This window comes from Nicotiana sylvestris, chromosome 4 (assembly GCF_000393655.2).
Source record: "Nicotiana sylvestris chromosome 4, ASM39365v2, whole genome shotgun sequence".
Classification (NCBI taxonomy): Eukaryota; Viridiplantae; Streptophyta; class Magnoliopsida; order Solanales; family Solanaceae; genus Nicotiana; species Nicotiana sylvestris.
Genome location: NC_091060.1, coordinates 29,374,357 through 29,401,568, shown reverse-complemented (window position 1 = coordinate 29,401,568; position 27,212 = coordinate 29,374,357). Strand labels below are relative to the sequence as shown.

The 27,212-nt window shown below is 36.1% G+C and overlaps 1 protein-coding gene and 1 pseudogene across 3 annotated transcripts; both read right to left on the bottom strand.

The window, feature by feature from the left end:
• The window catches only part of LOC104225375 (pentatricopeptide repeat-containing protein At1g03100, mitochondrial-like), a 39,058-nt pseudogene extending 17,879 nt beyond the window's left edge, over positions 1-21,179 (bottom strand).
• A 399-nt stretch (positions 21,180-21,578) lies between these two features.
• Positions 21,579-26,628, bottom strand: LOC104225383 (G-type lectin S-receptor-like serine/threonine-protein kinase At1g11330). 3 transcript variants are annotated; one of them, XM_070171870.1, is made up of 9 exons: positions 26,366-26,628; positions 25,904-26,024; positions 24,807-25,809; positions 23,581-23,685; positions 23,356-23,498; positions 23,079-23,289; positions 22,555-22,792; positions 22,273-22,423; positions 21,579-22,172 (listed from the first exon to the last, which is right to left on the bottom strand). In XM_070171870.1, exons 3-9 carry the CDS (start codon positions 25,780-25,782, stop codon positions 21,864-21,866), a joined length of 2,133 nt encoding a protein of 710 aa, XP_070027971.1. In that variant the 5' UTR covers positions 25,783-25,809; positions 25,904-26,024; positions 26,366-26,628; the 3' UTR covers positions 21,579-21,863. The 3 variants fall into 3 exon arrangements, with proteins under 3 accessions (XP_070027971.1, XP_009775470.1, XP_070027972.1); XM_009777168.2 differs by lacking the exon at positions 26,366-26,628 and having other exon boundaries at positions 24,807-26,226; XM_070171871.1 differs by lacking the exons at positions 21,579-22,172; positions 26,366-26,628 and having other exon boundaries at positions 22,327-22,406; positions 24,807-26,230.
• Between the last annotated feature and the right edge of the window lie 584 nt (positions 26,629-27,212).

Genomic DNA, 27,212 nt, shown 5'->3' with positions numbered 1-27,212 from the left:
TATTATCTTTTCAAAGTTAAACTTTATTTTCTGGTACAAGTATTTAGTTGTTGCCTTTTAAAACAAAGAATTTTGAAGTGTTCTTGAAGCACTGGCCAATTCAAAGTACTAATAATCTGGAGGAATTGCCTAGTGAGACTTTGACAAACACTTTGGTCTTCAGTTATGTAATATAACATATGTGTTCGTTGAAATCTTTGGAAGTTTTTATAATATTTAGTTTAATTATAAGAATTATTTGAGGATATATAGGCATCCTGCCTATACTTTGTATCTCCACTTTGAAACAAATCAATATTCTAGTGAAAGTCAATTATAAAGGCTTATCATTGTAAGATGTCAATTTTGAAATTTTCTTTTGTATTATGTATTTAGGAGTAGCCACAGCATCTTGAGTAGTTGATATAAAAGAAACTAAGTTGTTTAATCACATAAAGTTTTGTGATTAAAATTAATATTATAATGACATCTATTTTATCCGATTATCTTATTAAAATGGTAAACCCGGCCCTATAGGGAGGTAACCATTTTGGTGAGATTAATTGGAATGAGATAGTAAACTTTTGAGTTGGAAATTATCTTATGTCCACAGGTACAGATTAATTTCTATGTGTTTTGGTTTACTAGTCTAATAAAGTAAAGTAAATTCTATGCATGGGTTGTAACCTCTGCCCACAGGAAGGTCTAGAATTTACGAAGAATCGGTATTTTACGCGATTCACCTTGATGGATTGTACTTCATAGCTTATGTATGTTTATCCTTGTTTTGCAGTCTTTACCGCTTTTCCTACCGCTATTTTTAATGAGAATGCTCGAATTCCAATGCTTTCTGGTGACAATTATGCTGAATGGAAGGAGAAAGTCTTTCTCACTTTAGGGTGCTCGAATCTGGACTTGGCACTCCGTGTGGATGAACTACCTATTCCCATGGAATTAAGTATGCCAGCTACTAAGGCTAATTATGAGTAGTGGGAGCGATCTAATCACTTAAGTTTAATGCTCATAAAAGCCCACATAAGCCAAAGCATTAGGGGTTCTATCCCTAATAGCGATAAGGTCAAAGCTTATATGAAGGCAATTGATGAACAATTCGTAAGCTCTGACAAGGCATTAGCCAGCACCCTTATGAAGAGGCTCTCAAGTATGACTTTCGACGGAAGTCGTATAGTGCGTGAGCACATTATGGAGAAGAGAGACATTGCTGCTAAACTCAAGTCCCTTGAGGTTGATATGTTTGAACCATTTCTTGTGCATTTCATTCTCAACTCACTTCCTGCGGAATATGGTTCGTTCAATATTTCTTACAACACACATAAGGATAAATGGTTAATCAATGAACTTTTTACCATGTGTGTTCAAGAAGAAGAGAGGTTGAAGCATGAGACATCTGAAAGTGTTAATATGGTGACTCATGGTAAGAGAAATGCAAAGAAGGGCAGAAGTATTCCCATGAAGAAGAAAAGCACCTTTGACAATTGGGAACACTTCTCAAAGGTGCTTGAGATACAAGAAATGGCTTGAGAAGAAAGGTAATTTTACCTTTGTATGTTATGAATTTAATTTTACTAAAGTTTCTGATAATACATGGTGGATTAATTCTGGTGCTACAATTCACATTGCCAAAATCATGCAGGGCTTTCTAACTCAGAGGAAGCCGATAGGAAGTGAACAATACGTCTATTCTGGAAATAGGACGCGTTCACGTGGGGAATTATAGGCTCATTTTAAAGGATGGTTTTTACTTAGATTTAGAAAATACTTTTAATGTTCCAAAATATTCTAGAAATTTAATTTCTCTTTCAAGACTATCGATTAGTAGATATGATTTGAATTTTCATCATCCTTCTATGAAACTTTTGAAAGATAATAAAGTTATTGGTTTTGGAAATTTGAATGGAAATTTATATAAACTTGAGCTAGACCCCACATTTGAATGCAATGTTTTAACTTTGCATGATAAAGAAATTGGCACTAAGTGATGTATTATCAATGAGAACTCATCTAGTCTTTGGCACAAGAGATTGGGACACATCTCTATTGATAGAGTCAAAAGGTTGGTTAATGATGGAGTTCTAAAAGCTCTTGATTTTTCTGACTTTGGGACTTGTGTGGACTGCATAAAGGGTAAGCAAACCAACAAATCAACTAAAGGTGCCAAAAGGAGTTCTCAATTACTTGAGATGATACATACAAACATATGTGGACCTTTTCCTACCCCTTGCTTGATTGGTGAGAGATATTTTATCTCTTTTATTGATGACTATTCAAGATATATGTATCTCTATTTTCTGTTTAACAAATCAAAAGCATTTGATGCTTTTAAAGTTTACAAAACAGAAGTAAAGAAACAAACTGGTGCTCAGATCAAAATTGTAAGATCTGATATGGGTAGAGAATATTATGGTAGGTATACAGATAAGGGACAAGTTAAGGGTCCATTTACTGAGTTCCTTAAAAGTGAAGGTATAATTGCTCAATATACTATGCCAGGAACATCACAACAAAATGGTGTGATAGAGAGAAGGAACCGAACATTAATGGATATGGTAAGAAGCATGATTAGCAGATCAAGTTTACCTTTATCCTTATGGAGTGAAGCCTTAAAAACCTCTGTGTATATTTTAAATAGGGTTCCATCCAAGGCTGTCCCAAAGACACCTTTTGAGTTATGGAAAGGATGGAAACCTAGTTTAAACCATTTACATATTTGGGGATGTCCAACTGAAGTGAGGGTTTATAACCCACAACTAAAGAAGTTGGATGAAAGAACAATAAGCGGTTATTTTATAGGTTATGCGGTTAACTCTAAGGGATTTAGGTTTTATTGTCCTTCTCATTCTCCTAAAATTGTTGAAGCTAGAAATGCTAAATTTTGTGAGGAGCATGAAGAGAGTGGGAGTGGTTTGACTCAAAGGGTGGAATTGGAAGAAATAAGGGAACCACCTGTGGTACCTTTATATATTGGGAACTTGAATGTTGCTCAGAAAAATTCTCATAAATTATCTGAACAACAACAAGTTCAAGAGCCACTACCACTTGAGGAGCCACATGAAGATCAACCCGCTTTACCTGAACCCACTGAAGAATTGTCTGAACCAGTGGGAGTGAGAAAATCCTCAAGAATTCGAAAATCAGCTATTTCTATCGACTATGTTGTATATCTCCAAGAGTCTGATATGATATTGGACTAAAAGATGATCCATGCTCGTTTTCACAAGCCATGAGTGGAGAAAACTCCACACTTTGGTATGATGCCATAAAAGAAGGGTTAGAATCTATGGCTAAAAATAAAGTCTGGAATCTCATCGAATTACCAAAAGAATCCTTTACCATAGGTTCCAAGTGGGTCTTTAAAACTAAAAGAGACTCATCGGGTAATATCGAACGATATAAAGCCAGACTTGTAGCCAAGGATTTTACTCAAAGGGAAGGCATTGCTTACCATGAAACCTTCTCTCCAGTATCAAAGAAGGATTCATTGAGAATAATCATGGCATTAGTAGCTCATTTTGATTTAGAGTTACAACAAATGGATGTGAAAACAGCTTTCCTGAATGGAGATCTTAAAGAGGAGGTATACATGCGCCAGCCTGAAGGATTTTGTGATAAGGACAAAAGTCACCTTGTTTGCTAGTTGAATAAATCCATTTATGGGCTAAAGAAGGCTTCCCGCCAATGGTATATTAAATTTCATAATGTTGTTTTTTCATTTGGATTTACGGAGAACATCATTGATCAGTTTATATACCTTAAGATAAGTGTGAGCAAATATATTTTTCTAGTCCTATATGTGAATGATATTTTGCTTGCAAGTAGTGACTTGGGATTGTGGCACGAGACTAAACAGTTCCTTATCCAGAATTTTGAGATGAAAGATATGGGTGAAGCCTCTTATGTCATTGGTGTCATACCTCCTTTTTTCCTACACCTCGGAAAGGGTATAAGAGAGTTTTTTTGAACTTAAAGTGACAATTGAAACGGGATTCATTTAATATTAAATATTCAGAGTCGCCACTTGGGATAATGACACCAAGTCACCGGTTCAAATCCCGAATCGAGGAAAAGATTGACTCTGTTTTACAGTCCACGAACACAAAAATTCGGGTAAGGAATTCTGTTAATCCGGGAGAAGGTGTTAGGCATTCCCCGGTTCCGTGGTTCTAGCACGGTCGCTCAACTGTTATAATTGGCCTATTATCTGATTTTAATACATGTTTTAGCCTATGGTTAAATTTTAACTTATTAACCGCTCTTATTCATTTTTAGGAAGATTGCAACGTCATTTAAAATATGTCTTAAACCACGTCACATAAATGCACCCGCGGTCCATGACACATTTTATTTAACGTTGTTGGGATTTGGATTTGGGTCACATGAAATGCACACCCGAGTTTAGGAAGGTAATTTTGAATTACGCGCCTAAAGCAACCACACATTTTTCAACTTTGCGAGGGCCATAGAAAATACGCTAAATAGTATGCCTCGAATTCTATGAATTTAAAATTAATTAAATGAGGGTCATGCGTTTTGAGGTTTTATTGTGGATGGAGTGGTATAATTGATAAGTACAAAAGACCTAAAGAAATGGGTTAGCTACATGTATATCACTGGAGCCTTTTGTTATAGCATACTACAATTCAGAAAGGTAGAGTTGGCATTTATGTGAAAATAACAAAAGACAGGTGCCAGCTTTGGGTTCATCTCCATATCATCTTCAAAAGACCGACTTTCGATTTCAAATTCTAGAAAGAAACTAACAAAAATTTATAGCAAAATAATGAATCTTAAATGACCATATGAACACAAAAAGAAAAAGAAATCATGCTAAGAACTATTCGAATGAACCAGAAGGAACAAAACAAACATGGACATACAAAAATGCATTTTAAACTTGATTATAACAAAGAACACGTAAAGTAATTAATTTATTAAACACTATGCTAAAGAGAAAGTTGTAGTATCACCACTATAACTTCTACAGTACCATTTTGAAGAAGAAGAAGTTGAATCTTCACATGGTTAATTTAAGAAAATATGCAGCCAATAATATAAATTGAAGATTAGATCATTCTACTAACGCAATCTATTTTTTTTTTACATCTTAACGTTGACAAATTGTTCAACTTCACATACTTTTTTAAATTTCAAAATATGAACATGGTGCTACATGATCTTGAAATCTAAATATAAACAAAACAATACCTGCTAGTTACAAGTCATGAGCCAAGAAAAATAAAAAAAAGTAAAAAAAAATAAAAAAAAAAAACAAAAATGAGACAGAGTCATGAATATACTAAAATAACGTTAACATTTGCAAATCTCAATTCACTCAATCAAAGAAACATCATTCATGCGAACAGATCCAATACGAAAGAAACTTTATCAAAAGAACCAAATCAATTTACTTCTGCTTCAATAAAGATGCTCCGACATTTTTTAACTCAAGAGCTTGAATTACATACCTACAAGAGAGTGAATTCAAATGAATAAAATCTGAAAGTTGTAGAGTCAATACACCAGCAACAACAAAATCTCTATCAACTCTTCTTCAAACCCAAGATTTAAGGCCCGAAATGTTGAAAGAAATATTTAATGAAAACCTTCAACCTAAATTTCTCTCCTCCCCCTCTTTTTTTTTTCTTCTCAAATTTTCTCTTCTATTTATAGCAAAACTTTCGAGATTTTTCAGATTTTTTTTTAAAAAATATTTTATTATTTTTTAATTAAAAGAAATCTCACTTACAAATTGCTTTTATTTTTTTATAAAAAAAATCCCACCTTTCTTTACTTTTATTTTTTAAATTCTAACTTTAATTACTTTTATCTTATTTAAAATCCCACTTTTTTTACTTTTTAAAAGAGAATTCCACTTATTTAACTTTTCTTAAAAATAATCCACTTTCTTTTGCTTTTCTATTAAAAATGTTACTTTCTTTTACTTTAAATTTTTTTAATTTTCAGATACCTTTATATTTATTTTTTAATTCCAACTTTCTTTTACTTTTATTTTTTTAATTTTCTACTTTCTTTTACTTTTTAAAAGAGAATTCCACCTACTTTTACTTTTTTTATTCAATACTTTCCTTTTTCTTATTTTTTAAATAACTCCTGAAAATTAAAAAAAATTAATATTTTTTCAGAATTTTTTTATTATTTTAAAATAAAAATAAAAATAAAATAATATTAATAGTAATAATTCACCTTTTAAATTTTGTATTTTTACCCTATAATAAAAAGTGTAACAAAGCTAAAAATTATAGGTTAAACCCCCTAAAATATTTATATAGAAGAAGTGATAAAAAATTAAATATTATCAAAAATTAGGTGCTCACAGCTGCCCCTCTTTGTTTGGAAACATGAAGAGTTTTCAAGCAAAGATAATGTGAGCCATGTGACTAATTTTTGAACATATTTTTATTTAAAAGGGAAGAAATAAGGATAAGAGAAAATAGAAAGGGTGCAACCGAGTCTTGGTTTTGGACAGCCTACATATCCCGGGTTATAGGGGAATCAAGTTGCATGTAGTTCAAGAAGTTTTGGTAGCTGGTACTACCGAAGAGCTGTGATTTTGCTGCTATTGCTGCTTATTGAACTCTTTATTACACCGTGACAAAATAAAAGAAGCCAGACTAAACTATGATATACGAATTACAAGAATCCTATCTATATCTTGAACTTGCAGTTTCTGCTGCCCTGCTGACTTGTACTCTCTAAGTGAGATTCTTTTGTTGCTGACTTGAATTGCATTCTGAGATGTTTTCCCTTTGTTCTTCAAGTGGGCTCCTGATTGTTGTCTTCCTTTGAACCTTGCTGCTTCCCTTCGTTCTCCAGGTGGGCTCCTGATTACCAACACTTGCGTTGCTGTTCCTCGAAACTTGAACTGCTTCCCTTCGTTTTTCAGGTGGTTTCCTGATTGCTGAACTCCTTTGAACCTTGTTGCTTCCCTTCGTTCTCTAGGTGGGCTCCTGATTGTCAATACTTGCACTGCTTTTCCTCGAAACTTGAACTGCTTCCCTTCGTTCTTCAGGTGGGCTCCTGATTACCAACACTTGACTTGCTGCTTCCCTTCGTTCTTCAGGTGGGTTCCTGATTACCAATACTTGAACTGTATTCCCTTGCTCTCCAGATGGGCGCCTGATTGCCAAAACTTGAATTGTATTCCCTTGCTCTCCAGGTGGGCGCCTGATTGCCAAAACTTGAATTGTATTCTCTTGCTCTCCAGGTGGGCGCCTGATTGCCAAAAATGGAATTGTATTCCCTTGCTCTCCAGGTGGGCTCCTGACTGCTAAAACTCGAATGTATTCCCTTGTTCTCCAGGTGGGTTCCTGACTGCTGAAACTTGAAATGTATTCTCTTGTTCTCTAGGAAGGTTCCTGATTGCTGAACTCGAAATGTATTCCCTTGCTCTCCAGGTGGGATCCTGACTACTAAAACTCGAATGTATTCCCTTGTTCTCCAGGTGGGCTCCTGACTGCTGAAATTTCAACCGTCTTTCCTTGTTCTCCAGGTGGATGCCTGATTTCTGAAACTTGGTCCATCTTCTTCTTGAAACTTCTTTTCTTTGACTTGTTCTCCCCCATTCCTCCAGGTGGGTGCTTGATTACCAATACTTGTGCCAATCTTCCTTGAAACCTGATTTGTTTTCCCTTGTTCTCCAGGTGGGCTCCTGATTGCCTAAACTCGAACTGTTGTTCCTTGTTCTCCAGGTGGATGCCTGATTGCTAATACTTTAACTGTTGTTCCTTGTTCTCTAGGTTGACGCCCGATTGCTAGTACTTGGTCACACTCTTATCTTTGATATCCGTGTTGTTCTCCCTATTCTTCAGATGGGCACCTGACTTTAACAAAAATAGACAAAACAAAAGAAAATTTTTTGCTCCAGTTTGGTAGTTGGGCGCATCTGTGAGTTTAAACTGAATCACATCACCAAATATTACTAAGAATTTGAAAGCTAGGTCCCATTATCCAGGGGGTCCTGACAACTCTTAACTAAACGACGATTTTAAATCTAAGCTATATCTTGTTATCTAAGGAGGTCTTAAACTACTCCCCATTATCCAGGAGGGTCCTGGCAATTCTTAATTAAATGACAATTTTAGAGCTAAATTATATCTACTGAAGGGTATGTCTTATGCTAAATCTTGTTATCCAAACCAGTTTTAAACTACGTCCCATTATCCAGGCGGGCCCTGACAACTCTTAAATCAAGTCTTATCTTAAGAGTGACAATTCTACGGCTAAATTATATTACCCTACAACAAGAACTTATGCTAAACCTTGTTATCTAATGGAGATCTCAAAGCTAGGTCCCATTATCTAGGAGGGTCCTGAAAACTCCTAATTGAATCATATCTTAAACATGCGAACTTTAAAACCATCTTATTCCTTGGGATACATTTATGCTAGATTTTACTACTCATGACTGTTTTAAATTTCAAACTAGGTCCTATTTTCCAGAAGGGTCCTGACAACTCCTAACTAAATTCTATCTCCAGAATGGAAATTTTGAAACCAACTAATATTCTTTTGGGGTACATTTATGCCAGATCTTGCTACTCAGTCGTGTATTTTGAATTTTAAACTAAGTCCCATTTTCCAGGAGGGTCCTGAAAATTTCAAAATAAATCTCACCTTAAAAGTGACAATTTCAAAGCTAAATTCTATTTCCTAAAGGTAAAACTTATGCTAAATATTATTTTCTATGAAGGTCTTAGAACTAAATCACATTGTCCAGGAGGGTCCTGAAAAGCCGAGAATGAACTTACCTGAGCCATGCTTTCTTTCTGGAGGATATCTGTAGAACGAACAAAATTCCTTGCCTCTGAACTATGCTTTTCCTCATGGAGGGTTCCTACAGGTCGAACAAATTTTCCTTTCCCATTATCAAACCGCCTTTGGGCTGACAAAATTTTGGCATGACACTTGAAAAAAATCAAACTTCCAAGCTTTGATTTGGACACAATTTTTGTCCCTGTTTCAAACAAAGAGAACTTGTGAGTTTATAAATATGGTGATTGGTTTGTGGCATTGACTTTGAGGGCGATTGCTCCTTCACTTCCTATGATAACTTTGGTTTCAACTTGAAAGACCTTGCCTATTTATTGACTGGCCACTTTCTCTGTCACCCTTATCACAGAAAATACCTCTGATCCGTTCAGACCCAATACCTTCTATCTGTTGCATTGCTCATGAACCAACATCTACCAAACCTTTGTGTTTCACATGATCCCCATAGTATATTGATTATTACCAACTTCAATGCGCACGTTGTTCTTTCCTGATTTAAATCACTGGCCTTGGTCTTGAGGTCTATTGCTCCATCACTTGCCATGATAGCTTTGATTTATGCATGGAAGATCTTGCTTGTCACTGGTTTACCACCTTTTTTGTCCCTTGTATTTCACATGGATCCCAACGCATGTTGATTGTTACCAACTCAGTGCTCTTGTTGTTCTTTCCTGACTTATGACGCTTTGATGTGCTAGCCAGATCTCATTTTGTGCACTTGGAAAGCTGGTGGAAAATTTTGAAGTCGTTTCACTTGTTTTGACCAAACAGACTCAGAAAACACGACAAAAGAAACAGAGTAAAGGACAAGGGAAAGAGATGATTCCTAACAAGAAAACTACAAAGGAGAAACCTATCAGATTGGATACCAACTCTAACGACCATGACATGCACTTGTGGCCTATTCTGTCAAGCAAGTCTGATGTTCAACTATTGTTGTACCCTCTAAGCCGTGAAACTGGGCTTCAATTCTCCAATTATCCAATCTGATTTACAATCCTTATTCGACTTGTAGTGCCCAAAGGGTTTTCACCATCAAGCCTCTCTCATTTGATTTTTTCTCTCAACTTTCGTCGCCTCAAGGTGCCCGTGAAGGTTTTCACCAATAAGACTCTCTCATTTATATTTCTCTCAACTCTCGTCGCCTTACGGTGCCTATGAGGGTTTTCACCGATAAGACTCTCTCATTTTCATTACTTTTCCTGCTTGGACCAGAGTGTTACCTTGATATGAATCACCTCTATTTGCTCGACTTGGCATCTCTCGAAGACTGGTCGTAAGGTCTTTCTTTGGACCGTAATGTGGGCTTTTGGATATGGTTAGAAAGAAAGGGTATCAAAGGCTCAAAACAGTTTCGACATGGGTTTAAAATTACAACTTTTGGAATCAGATTTCTTACAGCAAACACAACTTCTGCCCCAGTTTCTTTGCTTGGGGACTTTTGGATTTTTATTTTGATGGGACAGAACCGTGAGGCTGCCTACGTCTCCTTAAAAGGAATCAGTTCGAACGTAGTTCATGTCATAGAAATTACTTTGTTTGTTGTGTTTTTTTTTCTTTTCTCTTTCTTCTATCTTTTTTCTCTTTTGCTTTTCTCTTTTTCTTTTTATTATTTTTTTCTTCTTTTTTTTCTCTTTTTCTTTCTTTCTTTCTCTTTCCTTTTTTTCTCTTTTTCTTTCTTCCTTTTCTTATCGTTCATGCTTGTGTTTCTGATATTCGCTACTGATTCCGATAGAGGGGTATGAAAGAAAATAAATAAGGCTCAAAAGGGATAACGAGGGATAAAGTGTTTAGATAGCAGAACAAAATGTCTTCGTCATTCCAACCTTCAAAACATGCCAAGTACAAACAACACAATTAAACAAACCAAGGAAAACATTTGTAACATCTTTTGGTTGCGCCAGACTTGATGACCGTACCCATACATTCGCCTTCTACATTTGTTATATACAAAGCACCATTGGACAACACTCTCACTCTCATTACCACGAACGGCCCCCTATAAATTTGGTGCAAACTTGCTTTTATCTTCAAATTGATGCGGTGGGATCTATTTCAATAGGGGTTCTTTATGTTCTATCTGCCCCAGTTTCACACAATTCGGGCTTGAAGTGATCTCAAAATGCCTTTACTTATTTCCCTCAAATGTCCTTACATCTTCAACATTGTTTTATTGCTTCATGATTAAACTGACTTTTAAAACCAGGCTGAGAATTACGCGTGCATGTCACGTCACTAGAGTCAACATGAAAAAGACTATAAAAGGAAAAGAGAACTAAACAAAAATGACTAAAAATAACAAAAAATAGAAACTTGAATTAGACAGATGGTGAAAGGATTTGGACAACAAAACAGACAAACTAGACTGGTGTTACAAACCTAGAACAAACCTAGAAAACACTAAGCAGGCTACTAGACTAAATAAACTAGGCAAAATAAGAGGATGGAAGGGTTTGAGTCACAAGACAATATCTGGATTACAACCCTGAAATAACCCGGACAACAGAAATGACAACAAAATAAACCACCAAAACTCCTCCCTGTCTAACCAAGACAGGAGCGCCTCTCCAATTGCCAAGCTCGGCATCTTATCCACTGAATTCTACATCAACATTACTAGGACCTTCACGAACTTCCATCACATTGTTCTTAACAAATTGCTTTAGGGTTCCCTTTGCTGGTTCGTTCTTAAGATCAACCTCTGATAACATTGAAAACTTTGCAGCGCGTGGGCCTTCGAGGATCTCAGAAGAATCTTCATATTCCTTTTCAAAACAAATCATACTCACCATATGCGTCTCATTGCGAGTAGGCGATGGACTTTGGCTAGTGTCTGCTGCATCTGGATTTTGCACGACAATGACACCTGCATCAATAAGCTTCTGAATTGCTTTCTTCAGATTCCAACACTTCTCTATGTCATGCCCCGAGGCATCTGAGCAATATGCGCACCTTTGAGAAAAATCAAACTTCTTTGATAGAGGGTTTGGCATTTTTATATGAATCAGCTTCAACATGTCCAATTGCTTCAACTTTTGGAACAAACTGGCATATGACACTCCCAATGGGGTGAAAGCCTTTTCTTTTTTCAGCAACCTCTCATTCTTAAATGCTTGATTGGGCCGGAAACCTGATCCAGGGGGTTTTCGATAGGCTCGTGGAGGTAGATAGGCATTTTGTGGAGCTGGGTACTGGGAGAGTGATGTATGACTTTGGGAGTTCTGTGGAGAGAAGTGGCACTAGGGAGGATCATCTGGTGCATAAGGATATCCACGGGGACGATGTCGAGGCTGGAAGTGTTGATCGGGAAAGCCCATTGGATCATCTTTTCTGTTTCTCTTTCTTCTACCCAAGCTTATTGGGATGTTCTGAATGTTTTTCGAACAACTCATGATTTTGCATGACTTGATTCCCTCTTCTACTAGCTCCCCTATTTTTAACACATCATTGAAAGGCTTCCCCATGGCCGGGATCAAATGACTGAAGTAGGTGGGCCCCTGGGCTTGTAGGAAAAGCTTAACCATTTCTTCTTTACCAATCGGGATATTGACTCGAACCGCTTGCTCCATCCACCTGAGCCCAAACTCCCTAAAGCTTTCCTCCGGTTTCTTTTCCATTTTAGATAGGGAGGAGCGGTCTGGGGTAACACCTGATCTGTATTGAAAGTATCGAACAAAATCTTGAGTCATGTCACCCAATGTAGGCCACTTACCAACATCTTGACGATTATGCCATTCCAAAGTTTCCCCAGTCAGGCTCTCACTAAAGTACGCCATCAACAAATTATCTTTCTCGTCAACACTTCTCATTTCACTACAATAATCCCTCAAATGGGCTACCGGATCCCCACACCAATCATACAAGTTAAACTTGGGCACTTTAAACCCCGCAGGCAGACGAACGTCGGGGGACATAGACAATTCTTTGTAAGACATGCTACACTGGTCTCTCATTCCTTGCTTGTTCTTTAGGGATTGTTCTACGTTCTATGCCTTTCAACCTCCTGGGCATCCCGTATCGCCCTTTTCTTCCTGTGAACTCTTCATTTACAATATGAGGCCCATCCCGCAGATCCTGCTTGTATGAGTTGGGAACCTTGTGGGCAACCTCTGAGGGGTAATATTGGGCATCATGAGCTTTGAGTGGGTGTTCATTGTTGGGGATGGTGGATAAGGCCGGAGGGCAATTTTTGGGAAAAGTAATTGGAAGATGAGTGATTGAGCTATTAGGGTGGTTGGGAAAGCCATGATAAGCGGGTGTATCTGGAGAGTATGGGGGATCATCTAGCACTGTGACCGGTGTTTGGGTAAGGGTAGTATTTATGAAGCTAGGTGGTGGCAGGGGTGGTGCCTTACCAGTCATCCAAGCCTGATACATGTCCGCCATGTGTTGTCTTAACATCTTTACCTCTTCAACCAACCCATTGTCCTGTTCAACCAACTGCTTTTGGGAACCGGTATCAACCAACTCAGTTCTGTTATTGTCTGCCATTGCCTTTTGACTTTGTGTTGTAGAGAAAAATTACCACTTTAAAAACCACAAACCAACTACCCTTCTGCTATGAATATAACAAAATGATGACATCACGTTAGCGTTAGGGTATTTAACAGCAAAAATATCACATTGTGTGCCATGCACCTAGCCATAATTAACGGTTCTAGAATGACTTCGAGGGTCATAAGGTCACTTGGCATCATCCCAATTTGTCCATTTGAATCTTCTCTTTACTTTTCTTTCCTCGCACTTCTTAGCTCGCTCATTTTCTTTTCCTTTTTTTTTCTTTCTAATTATCGCTCTTTTTCTTCCTTCTCATTTCTCACATCCCATAATTTCACCTCTTTTTTTTTGTTTTTTTCTCTTTTTTTTTCTTCTTTTTTTCTTTTAATAAATAAAAAATGATTCGATCGAACCCTATGTAGGTTGCCTACGTATCATGACGCCGCATGAATCAGATCTTTGCGTAGTTCGGGAAGATCGGGAATAAAGGAAACAAACTGACGTTCTCTGTTTCTTTTTCTTTTTCTTTTTCTTTTCTTTTTACTTTGATGACTACTCTGCTAAGAAAAGAGAAATAAATGAAGCAAATCTTTTTTTTTTTTGAATTTTCTAAACTTAATGTTCTATAACCTATTTTAAACTCAAGCTTAACGGATTTTTTTTCTTTTCTTTGAAACAAATACTCTATTAAGGAAAAACTCTAGAAGAGAAAGATATTTTCTGATTCCTTTTCTTTAGGAAGAAAATCTAAAGAGTGAACCACAGAAAAATATTTAGAATTTTTATTTGATATTCTGATGCAAGGTTTCGAAACAAGCAATGAAAAAGATAAAATAAAATATTTTTTGGATTTCAATTTTGATTGCCTAAAGAAGAATTTCTAATGATAAACAAAGGATAAAGTATGTTTTTTTTCTATGTACAATATCCTAAAGTTCTAATGAAAATAAAAAGAATTTATTTTTATTTTTCACTAATTTCCCTAAGAAACACCTCAAAAGAAAATCTTTTTGGATTTTGGAATTAATACCTTAAAGAAGTACTAAAAGAAAATTCTCTTTTTTATGAATTTTGGTCCTAATATAGTAGAGGAAATATAAAAACAATTTATTTTAAGTCCTAAATATTAATTGCCTAAAGGAAAAACAATCTCAAAGGAGATTGTTTTTATTTCTTATAACAGAAATGCAAAATTTCTTCTCTTTTTTTTTCCTGGATTTTCGACTTGTAACACATTTCCACATGCAAAATAAGAAATACAATAACAAAAGACTCGGCAAACTTAACCTGACTATTACAAACTCTAACATCACCTAAAAGACTAAATACTACTATACAAGACTGGAAAACAAAACAAAAACAATTGACTCAAAAACATAAAATGGCTCCTCGAGCAGCTCTTGAATGCAATGATCCTGAGATATCTGTCATGCTCAAAATCCAGTAAGTAGATCCACACCTGTATGAGAAAACTTAAACTAGCACTATGTGAGACAATAATATTCCCTAAGACACATGCAAGACATGATTGACGCTATTTTTGCAAAATGACTTATTTGACCAAAAGGTGGCTAGAAGTGCAAAATTTGGCTATGACCCTGCAAAGCCAAGAACCTAAGATTTACTAGGAAGACCGGACCCTATGTGGGTTGCCTACGTATCACGCCCCGAAAGACGAGAATCAAGTATGCGTAGTTCGGGCAAATTGGATACGGGCAAGAAATAAAAATAACAACTAATTTAGAGAAAATATTTGTTTCTTCTTTTCTTTCTTTTTTTTTTTTTGAAAAATGATGAAACATGTAAACTCTTCTTTATTTTTATTTTCTTTTTCCCCTTTTTTTTTGATTTTTGAAAAAATGATAAAAAGTGCAAAATCTTTTTGAAGTTTCCATGCTCTTTTTTTCTTAATAAAATGTAACAAAAATATAATTGGGCCCTACTCGCTTCATCCTCACACTTCACCCTCTCTTTTTCTTCTTTTTTTTCATTTGCCCTCAACTATCATTGGTCCGCCAAATGACCGTTTTACCCTTGAATAAATGCAACATGTAGCACATAGGATGCACCAAGATGGTCTTTTCATTTCAGGTACACCTGTCCTAGACAGACCCAACCCCTGTGTTGAGTCTCTAAAGTCAAATGCACATGATGCAAACAAACGTTCCAACTAGGGATCCGACATGAGGCTGAGTTATTCTAGGTTCAAAACCTGGGTATTTGTTCTAGACTTGTGTACCCGAGCGGACAACTCGAGCCGAGGAGGGGGCTACGTACCGGGAACCAAAAGGCCATCCGGCTTAGTAACTTATCCGAGCCTCTTTCTTATTTCAAGATATGACACTAACAGAATAGGGAGTCTCGACCAGCGAGCACATCCCCGAAGATGAGAAGAGAAGAGTTTCGTAGCAGTTTATATACAATTCAGATAATATCAAAGCGGTAAAAGCAACATTTAACACATTAGGTCCAAACATGTAATAAAATCAGATAATAAATAAAGCCACATAATAACAATTATTCTAAGCTCGAATTCTGAACCCTGAACCAGAGATTCTGGGTTCTTTTCCCCAGCAGAGTCGCCAGAGCTGTTTTTTCCTACACCCCGGAAAGGGTATAAGGGAGTTTTTTCCAACTTAAAGTGATAATCGAAATGAGATTTATTTATTATTAAAAATTCAGAGTCGCCACTTGGGATAATTTATGGTGTCCCAAGTCACCGGTTCAAATCCCGAATCGAGGAAAAGATTGACTTTGTTTTACAGTCCGCGAACACAAAAATCCAAGTAAGGAATTCTGTTAACCTGGGAGAAGGTGTTAGGCATTCCCCGATTTCGTGGTTCTAGCACGGTCGCTCAACTGTTATAATTGGCATATTATCTGATTTTAATACATGTTTTAGCCTATGGTTAAATTTTAACTTATTAACCGCTCTTATTCATTTTTAGGAAGATTGCAACGTCATTTAAAATATGTCTTGAACCACGTCACATAAATGCACCCGCAGTCCATGACACATTTTATTTAACATTGTTGGGATTTGGATTTGGGTCACATGAAATGCACACACGAGTTTAGGAATGTAATTTTAAATTACGCGCCTAAAGCAACTACACATTTTTCAACTTTGCGAGGGCCGTAGAAAATACGCTAAATAGCATGCCTCGAATTCTATGAATTTAAAATTAATTAAATGAGGGCCATGCGTTTTGAGGTTTTATTGTGGATGGAGTGGTATAATTGATAAGTACAAAAGACCTAAAGAAATGGGTTAGCTACATGTATATCACTGGAGCCTTTTGTTATAGCATACTACAATTCAGAAAGGTGGAGTTGACATTTATGTGAAAATAACAAAAGACAAGTGCCAGCTTTGGGTTCATCTCCATATCATCTTCAAAAAACCGACTTTCGATTTCAAATTCTAGAAAGAAACTAACAAAATTTTATAGCAAAATAATGAATCTTAAATGACTATATGAACACAAAAAGAAAAAGAAATCATGCTGAGAACTATTCGGATGAACCAGAAGGAACAAAACAAACATGGACATACAAAAATGCATTTTAAACTTGATTATAACAAAGAACACGTAAAATAATTAATTTATTAAACACTATGCTAAAGAGAAAGTTGTAGTATCACCACTATAACTTCTACAGTACCATTTTGAAGAAGAAGAAGTTGAATCTTCACATGGTTAATTTAAGAAAATATGCAGCCAATAATATAAATTGAAGATTAGATCATTCCACTAACGCAATCTATTTTTTTTTACATCTTAACGTTGATAAATTGTTCAACTTCACATACTTTTTTAAATTTCAAAATATGAACATGGTGCTACATGATCTTGAAATCTAAATATAAACAAAACAATACCTGCTAGTTACAAGTCATGAGCCAAGAAAAATAAAAAAAAAAGTAAAAAAAAAATAAAGAAAAAAAAACAAAAATGAGACAGAGTCATGAATATACTAAAATAACGTTAACATTTGCAAATCTCAATTCACTCAATCAAAGAAACATCATTCATGCGAACAGATCCAATACGAAAGAAACTTTATCAAAAGAACCAAATCAATTTACTTCTGCTTCAATAAAGATGCTCCGACATTTTTTAACTCAAGAGCTTGAATTACATACCTACAAGAGAGTGAATTCAAATGAATAAAATCTGAAAGTTGTAGAGTCAATACAGAAGCAACAACAAAATCTCTATCAACTCTTCTTCAAACCCAAGATTCAAGGCCCGAAATGTTGAAAGAAATATTTAATGAAAACCTTCAACCTAATTTTTTCTCCTACCCCTCTCTTCTTTTTTTTCTTTCTTCTCAAATTTTCTCTTCTATTTATAGCAAAATTTTCGAGATTTTTCAGATTTGTTTTTAAAATATTTTATTATTTTATTATTTTTTAATTAAAAGAAATCCCACTTACAAATTGCTTTTATTTTTTTTATAAAAATAAATCCCACCTTCCTTTACTTTTATTTTTTAAATTCTAACTTTAATTACTTTTATCTTATTTAAAATCCCACTTTTTTTACTTTTTAAAAGAGAATTCTACTTATTTAACTTTTCTTAAAAAAAAACAATCCACTTTCTTTTGCTTTTCTTTTAAAAATGCTACTTTCTTTTACTTTAATTTTTTTTAATTTTCAGATACCTTTATATTTGTTTTTAATTCCAACTTTCTTATAATTTTTATTTTTTTAAAATTTTCACAAAACGTTACTTTTATTTTTTAAATTTTCTACATTCTTTTACTTTTTAAAAGAGAATTCCGCCTACTTTTACTTTTATTTTTTTTATTCAATACTTCCCTTTTTCTTATTTTTTAAATCACTCTTGAAAATTAAAAAAAAAATATTTTTTCGGATTTTTATTATTATTATTATTTTAAAATAAAAATAAAATAATATTAATAGTAATAATTCACCTTTTAAATTTTGTATTTTTACCCTATAATATAAAAGTGTAACAAAGCTAAAAATTGTAGGTTAAAACCCCTAAAATATTTACATAGAAGAAGTGATAAAAAATTAAATATTAACAAAAATTAGGTACTCACAATTGACATAGAGATTCACAGAGACAGATCCCAAAGATTACTTGGACTGTCTCAAAAGGCCTACATTGAAAGAGTTCTGGAAATATTCAAGATGAAAAACTGTTCACATATAATAGCACCCATAATTAAAGGTGACAAATTCTCATTGAATCAATGTTCACAAAATGCATTGGAAAAAGGTGCAAATGAAAGACATTCCCTATGCTTCACTTGTTGGGAGCATTACGTATGCACAGGTCTGTACTAGACCTGATATTGCTTTTGCGGTAGGAATGCTTGGCAAATATTAAAGTAACCTTGGTCTTGACCATTGGAAAGCTGGTAAAATGATCTTGAGATATTTGCAAGGACCAAGGATTTTAAGCTCACATACAAATGCTCTGACTCATTGGAGGTGATTGGATATTCAGACTCTGATCTGGGTGGATGCAAGGACACTAGTAAATCTACTTCAGCATACATTTTCCTTCTTGCTGGAGGTGTTGTATCTTGGAGAAGTGTCAAGCAGACCATTATTGCAGCATCCACAATGGAGGCTGAATTTATAGCATGCTATGAAGCTACATCACAGGCGTTATGGTTGAAAAACTTTATCTCCGGCCTTAGGATTGTCGATTCTATTTCAAGGCCATTGAGAATTTTTTGTGACAATTCAGCTGCAGTTTTCTTTTCTAAGAATAATAAAAGTGGCAAACGAAGCAAGCACATCGACATAAAGTATTTGATGGTTATAGATTATGTGAAGAAGCAAGATGTGAATTTTGAGCATGTTAGTACTACTTTGATGATTGCTGATCCTATGACTAAAGGTCTGCCGGCTAATATTTTCAAGGATCATGTAACCCATATGGGGCTTAGTAGCTCAACTTAGTCTTGCTTTGCTCTCTAACAGTTTGTCTAGACATTATGACTATTTTGATATACATGACAGTGCACACTTTTGGATTTTCATGTATTATTTGTGATCATTGGATCAATAAAGTTGGACTCTGAATGACTTATATTAAGTTCATTCATAAAGTTGTTAGACACTTTGTTAGAATATATAGTGCATTGTAATACATGGAAGGAAGTGTTTGTTTAAAAGCATGACCGCCATGATTCGTGTAATAATATATTCTAGTTAAAGTGATTGTTGCATAACTTTTAATTGAGCGATAAAATTTATGGCCATATTATATGTTTATCTCTCATAAATGATTATCTGATTTTAATATGTGTGCCAAGTGAGAGAATGTTAGAAATTACTGTCTCTTCTAGAGACTTCTAGTGTGGTCCACATATAAGGTAATAAATTATTTACCTTGTCCCCCAAAAGAAATAATATATCAGATAATATTCTATAGTTATGCACATATGGTAGTTTCTTTGATGGAAAGAAATTATCATATATTATGAGTCCCTAGGATAATTATAATTTATGAAGAAATCCCTAGGATTGAAATATTTGCCTAAGAATTCCTAGCCTACCTATAAATACGCATGTGACTCCATTAGTCTTCGTAAGCAAAGACTAGAAAACTCCCTACGTTTCTGCTAAAAGTTTAAAAAGGCAATTCCCTAGCTTCAACAAAAGCATCATCACTAACCTAGCTTCACCCGTTCACCGCCTTTTGCAGACCCTTTGACCCAATTTTCAAATTCTTGATGACCCTTTCTTGGTATCTTAGACTCTTTCATCTCTTGGTCCTTCTGAAGCGCCCTCGACTGGATCAACACTTCGTAACAGCTTGCATCTACCCGAACCCCAGATTTACAAGCATCTCTAAGCAGAGATGCAACTTCCCCAGCTCGGTTCTCTTTACAGTATGCTTTCAAAAGAGATGAATAAACAGAAGAACCAGATCTAAACATCCTAGTGAAAGTACAAGAGTTTATCACATGAACCAAGGAAGAATCATCAACTGAAACTGGAGAATCTTCTTTCTCTGCCTTAATTAGAAATTCCGCAAGATCTTTTGTTCTCCCAGCTTCTAGGAAAGCCTTTACCAATTCAACGTATAATTTCTCAGTAGGCTGGAGAATACCACGTCCGCTGGTAATAAATTCCATTTGCTTCTGCAACTTAATTACCAAGACATCAATAGCAATAATCTGCAGCTTTAAAAACTTTCTGTCTCTACAGAGATCTTCGTACGATACTAAGTTTTCTGATCCATCCAGATTTCGATCAAATGCATCATCAAGGGGAACATTTGCAAGTGATGCATTGCCACTTCTAGAAGCTTCAAGCAGCAAATTAGCTACACCAAGAGAATTTTTAGCTTTCTCTGCCTTGCGAAGCATTTCTAAAGCCATGTGGGATGCAGATTCAAGATCTCCAAATTTTAAGTAGCACGAAAGCAAACAATTATAGAACTGACGGAACTGCATCTCAGTCACATTAGGGGCCTCTTCCATGTCTCTCTTAAGCTTCTTGAGCTCCTCCCTTCGTCCATTCTTCTCATAAATATGAGCCATTATGATTAGTAAGGTAGGATCATGTCAAGGAGCTGCTCTGCTTTTCTAGTAGTTCCAAACAGAAGACATCCAGGATCCAGCTAAAGCAACCTTTTTACGGGGATCAACTCTTCCATCTTGGAACAAGTAACCTATTTCAAGAACCAATTCAACAGCAAGGTATGCTCCATCAGAGGTTTGTGACATATAAGCCAGGATTGCAGACCAAGCACTCACAGGTGGATGCTTTCGGCAAAAGCTGCTACAAGTTTATTAACAATTGATTTCTAGGAAACCCAGCCATTTGTATGTGCCGCTCATACAAAACCCATGCACCATCAAGTTTATCTTCATCAATCACATTTTCTAACTCCTAAGACATCCTCAAGTACAAAATACGGTACGGTATATGATTTGCATTTGTTGTATAATTTGATCTACTATGATACGGATAATATTTGTTGCTACTCTCTCGATATACTATTTTAATAGGACATAGTATTTCTACCAACCTTACAATACGATGTTTGTACTATAATTTCCCTAATTCCATTTGCAAATAATCCATATTACCCGTATGGTTACTCCCATTATTGTTCCATTTCTAATTGTGATATTTGACTGAACACAAATATTTTACATGTTATTTCGACTTTAGTATTATGTTGTGTTAAGATAAGAATATATTAATGGTGGAAGAGTTGGTTCAATAGAGGAAATGTCATAGCAAAATTTAAACTTTGAGCAGTTCGATGAATTTGAATAATTGAAACTTGTGAAATTTGTACAAAAATGAATCGTGTCAAACATGCTTAAAATAAAAGGAGTGTCACATGAATTGAGATAGATGGATTACAAAAGTAAAAAATGGCAGCTCGGTGCACTAAGCAACCACTACGTGAGAGTTACCTCGCTAAAAAAGGGCCGAACCACAATGATCTATTGTACGCAGCCTTACCTTGCATTTCTGCAAGAGGCTGTTTTCACGACTCGAACCCGTGACCTCCTGGTCACATGGCAGTAACTTTATCAGTTACGCCAAGGCAAGTAATTTCACATATTCATGTTATCTACCAGCAAGGGTTGTGATACTTATCTGGTTCACACTACACTCAATTTCTATATTCTTGTTACACGTTGTGAAGAAACTAACTTGTCTTTCAGTAAAAGCAGGCTGTAATGGTGTTGGCAGACTTGTATTTTCACTGGTAAGCATGGCAAGAACAGATGAAATACTTGGCCTGTCTTCAGTAAATTCTTGAACACACAGTAAACCAATCTGTATGCATTTTCTGATCTCCATTTCCAAGCTTGGATTCAATACAACCGGATCGATAAAAGTTGATAAATCTTCTTCTTTCCACAACTTCCATGCCTGAAAACAGTTTAAAAAAACCAGCAAATTTAAAGAAGCACAAATAGCAATGACATGTAGTAGTTTTTTTTTTAATATTAGCACATAAGAGGAGTCTTACATATCCCAAAAGGCTCAAAGAGGATGTCTCACTCCAAGAACTTGTACATTTTCGGCCACTTATGATCTCTAACACTAAAACTCCAAAGCTAAAAACATCCGATTTCTCAGAGAATCTTCCTTCCATTGCATATTCTGGGGCCATGTATCCACTGTAAAAATGTCAGCCAGTTCGTATAGAAATGTTACATTAACTAGATAAATCTTTCAAAATGTAGAATCTGGTCATTTTGTGGGAGAAAACTTGCAAAGTTATGGTATATATAGCTCAATGTCCACTTACTAAGTACCAACTACTCTTCTTGTGTTTGCTTGATCTTGGTCAGATCCGAAAATCCTAGCCATGCCAAAATCTGAAATCTTTGGATTGAAGTTGTTATCGAGCAAAATGTTACTTGGCTTTAGATCTCTATGGATTATTTTCAATCTTGAATCTCTGTGAAGATAAAGGAGTCCTCGGCCAACTCCTTGGATGATAATGGAACGTTTCGTCCAATCCAAAACGCCTTGGTATACTTCATCTAAATGTTTCTCAAATATAAATACAGAATGCAGGGAAGAAGATTAAGAAATGCGTACGAAAGGCGGTGCATTAAGCTCCCGCTATGTGCGGGGTAGGGGGAAGGGCCGAACCACAAAGGTCTATTGTACGTAGCCTTACCCTGCATTTCTGCAAGAGGCTGTTTTCACGGCTTGGACCCGTGACTTCCTGGTCACATGACAACAACTTTACCAGTTATGCCAAGGCTCTCCTTCATTTAAGAACCGCGCACGAGAAGTAAAAAGATTTGAAGAGTAAGCACTAACCGAAGAGAAACACATCCAAGCTTTTCTTTGGCATATATTCATAAATCAGCATCTTCTCCTCTTTATCCACACAACATCCCAAGAGTCTAACAAGGTTTCTGTGTTGGACTTTAGAGATCACCAACACTTCATTCATGAACTCTTCTAGCCCTTGTCCGGAGGATTTTGAAAGCCTCTTGACAGCTATTTCTCTCCCATCTTCCAATTTTCCCTGAAAGGAAGTACCAATTTCAGCTACTGAAATTTGTAAAGTGATCGAGAGAGATGAAAATCGTACCCTGTAAACTGGACCAAAACCACCCTGACCAAGCTTATTATCATCACAAAATCGGGCTGTCGCATTTGCAAGCGTTTCGGAGTTGAAGACTGGTAATTCTTCCATTCTGTTACCAAGTAAAACTACCTCCTTGCTCTTCACTCCTAATATCAGAAGGGATACAAGTTAACTATAGCTAACAAAATGTTTCTAAATGTATAATACAAACTTTTTAGTCTGTTTTACCTCTACGTCTGACCATCCTTGTACAGAAAAGGAACAGACAAACACAGAGTGTAAGAGTACCAACGATTACTGGAATTACAATTTTCTTTATGTCTTTATGATGATCTGCAATGTAGAGCAAACATAAAAGGTGAACCAGTATCAGTTGTTTATTGAAGTCAAAAACTTAAAAGTATATACATGGACTTCAATTAAGTCAATTGAATTAATTGACTCGGACACGTACAAAGGAGAAGCCCAAATGCCCCGATAAGGAGGTGTGAGCGGCTGGGTTTGGAGGGCACGAGAAGAGGTAGAGGACGGCCTAAGAAGTATTGGGGAGAGGTAATCAGGCAGGACATGGCGAGGCTTCAGATTTACGAGGACATGGCCCTTGATAGGAAGCTGTGGAGGTCGAGTATTAGGGTTGTAGTTTAGGAGGTAGTTGAGTCTTTCCTTACTTCGTACCTTTGTGAGGCTAGTCTGGTAGGATTTTTGTCGAAGTCAGTTAGTGGCAATGTTGCGTCTTACTACTCTTTCGTTTTCCATAGTGCCAGGTCTATGTACTGTCTAAAGCTTTTGCATTGCATCTACTTTCTCATTTTCATGATGTTATTTTTCTTATGGTTTCTATTGGTGATATTGATATTGTCTCTTTTCATCTTTTTGAGCCGAGGGTCTTTCGGAAACTGCCTCTCTACTCCCTTAGGGTAGGGGTAAGGTCTATGTACACACCACCCTCCCCAGACCCCACTAGTGCGATTTTACTGGGTTGTTGTTGTTGTTGTTGTCAATTAAGTCAATGATATCTCAAATGACAGATTAAGCTACAATGGTTGGAAAAGGATTATGCTGCTGGCTGGATGGACCTTATGAGGACCCCGTTTAAATTTGACCCCATTAAGAAAAGTCTCCGGCCAGAATTTTGAAGCACACTGGTCAGAATTTTGGGAAGTGGTTCTGGCGATCACTAGAATTTGAAAGCACCAGTAATTCAGTCGCAATGCTGAAAAATTCTGGTGACCTGTAAGGATTTGTGGCAAAATCCTGACGTACTTCTGGTGATCGTCGGTATTTTACCACAAATCCTTGCCATAGATTCTGGCACCGGGCTATTTTTCCAAAAATTTTGTCACCGGGGTAAAAAAAATCAACAGTGACACAAAAGTATCCTATTTGTGTCATTCTCCCTAACTAAAATGGGCTGAGAGGATATTGAGTCTTTCATTGAGCACCAGAATACATACCAAGCTCTGAATGTGCCACACGAATATAGAGATCTTTCCCCCAGCTTTGGAACTGCTGAATGTCAATCAAGTTGTTACTCCACGACATACAGCCGATACCTGAGTCATATGCATATGCAATGCAGGAACAATTACGCAAGCATTGGCTTCTACATTGGTCTTCTCTAGTAGATGACCTTTCTGCAAAATCGGGCAATTTCATTAACTCCATCTTTAGAAATCCATCTTCTTTACTCGAATTTCCCGAGTTATTCTTCACTTCACATTGCAAAGCTATCCTCCTAACACAACCGCTAGTCCAATTCCCCTTTTCCCATTCTTCCCTATGCTTTGGCTCGAAACCTTTCAGACAAGAACAAATCGGAGAATCCAAATCGTTGCAGCTCGCAAATGGACCACATGTTCCGTAAACTTCACAATCATTATTGGGAGCTGACCATATTATCTTCCAATTTGTCTCATTCTCGTCCCAAAATGATTGAACTAAGTCTCCTTTCCAATCCAAGATGAACTTCATTAACAAATTAAAACCAACAGGTCCAGTAAGATATACAGTACCTTCGCGATCGTTCACTACACTAAATCCATCAACGGACACAGAATACATATCCTGAACTCCAATGAAAATCTGGCCATTCCATTGACCACTTCGCCAGTAGGGACGGTTACCATTCCAAATATATACCTGAGGAATGATTTCAGATTTCATCCCTAAAGAAAAGTTTCCAAAAGTAGGATCCCAAGGGCTTGTCCAAGAATTTACTTCTATCCTTTTCCCTGTCCTTATGTTTTCACTTATTCTCATTTCAGGGACAAGTGAATCAGAAGGATGTTCAAAACTTCGCCATATTGTGGTCGCATTGTTCAGACGATCTACCAGAACAAAGTTACCAGAATCTTGGAGAAAGGCAATTGAGTTTACCTGAGAGGTTGTTGAAGTGTTTGATGACCAAAGAATCTCTTCCGCTTCGTTCATAACTACGACGTTTCCATCACCAGATATCTTCACAACCCCAGAAGAATCACTTAACGGTTTGTCCCTATTAGCCACCCAAATGACAATTGTTTCAGAAAAATTGTACCATATTCCAACATACCTATTAGTGCTGTTTAGAGGACTGAAAAATCCCAACTTGAAGACGCCATCTGGCGATGATAAAATTCCAGGATCTCTCAGAGATTGAGTGCTAGTAATCCTATCTACTTCTGTGCAAAAACCTGTATTGAAACAGTGAAGAATAACAAGAATTACATGAACAAAATATTGCACATTTCTGCTGCTATTGGTCATTTTTTGGTATTTTAAGGCTTCCTATTACCACATTGTAAGACTTCTTTTGCTCAACTATCTGTGCCAAAACACTATAACAAGATGCCAAATTGGACTTGTAATTTGTCAACTCAGAAATTTTCAACCAGGCCAATGGGCAATTGACTCTTAAAATAAATTATGCAAAATGTGTCCTTTTCAATGGGATCAGAACTAGGAAATGTGAATGATATGGGAGTTGTTTGCTTCTTCTTTAATGTTTGAGTCATACCATAAAATAAAGACTTACAAATTCCAGTCTTTGATGTTTGCTTCTCCTCTCTGCCCCTCGGGTAGGGGTAAGGTCTGCATACATATTACCCTCCCCAGATCCCACTTATGGGATTAGACTGGGTTGTTGTTGTTGTTGTTGTAAAATGAGGACAAAAAACAGAATGAATAAAGACTTTGAGAATTTTCCATGATTTTCACGTAATTCATTGACCATTAAGCTACTTAGCTTTTTCTTTATCCACCTCTTTTTGGCATATGACTATTAGAAATTTTGACTTTTCTTGGATAGTTTTGTTAGATGTTGCAAGTTGCAACACATTTTCTCTTTAAAGAAGAAAATACTTTTATAGCATAGAAGTTTTCCTTGCCAAACTATAATTTTCATATTTTCACACTTTTGATTGAGATTTTTTAGTGGGATGTCCCGAAAGTACTGTCACACGTTATAAGATGAAGGGATAAATTCCAATTTTCTCCTCCCTTATTCCAAAACACTAAAAAAGCTTGATACTTGTGCGTTTGCCTACAACCATAACAGGTTGCAAGAACCGGATTTTATAAGTTTTGATATTTGTATGTAAAAAAAAAAAATATGAGGTGATTTCTTCTTATATGACCAAGTCTTGGTGAGTAGAATTGCCCAATACCTATTCCGGTGGGAGGTAGTAAAGTACCCAATGTAATAATTGAGGTGCATGCCATCATGAAAAAGAGGGAGAAATTCAAAAATAGCCAGATTTACAAGTGGTCATTCAAAAATAGCCACAGTTTCAAGAGTAATCAAAATTTAGCAACTTTTCATGTAAAGACAAATCTGAACGAAAACACTGTTCAAAATCCGGAAAAATACTCCAGTATAATAT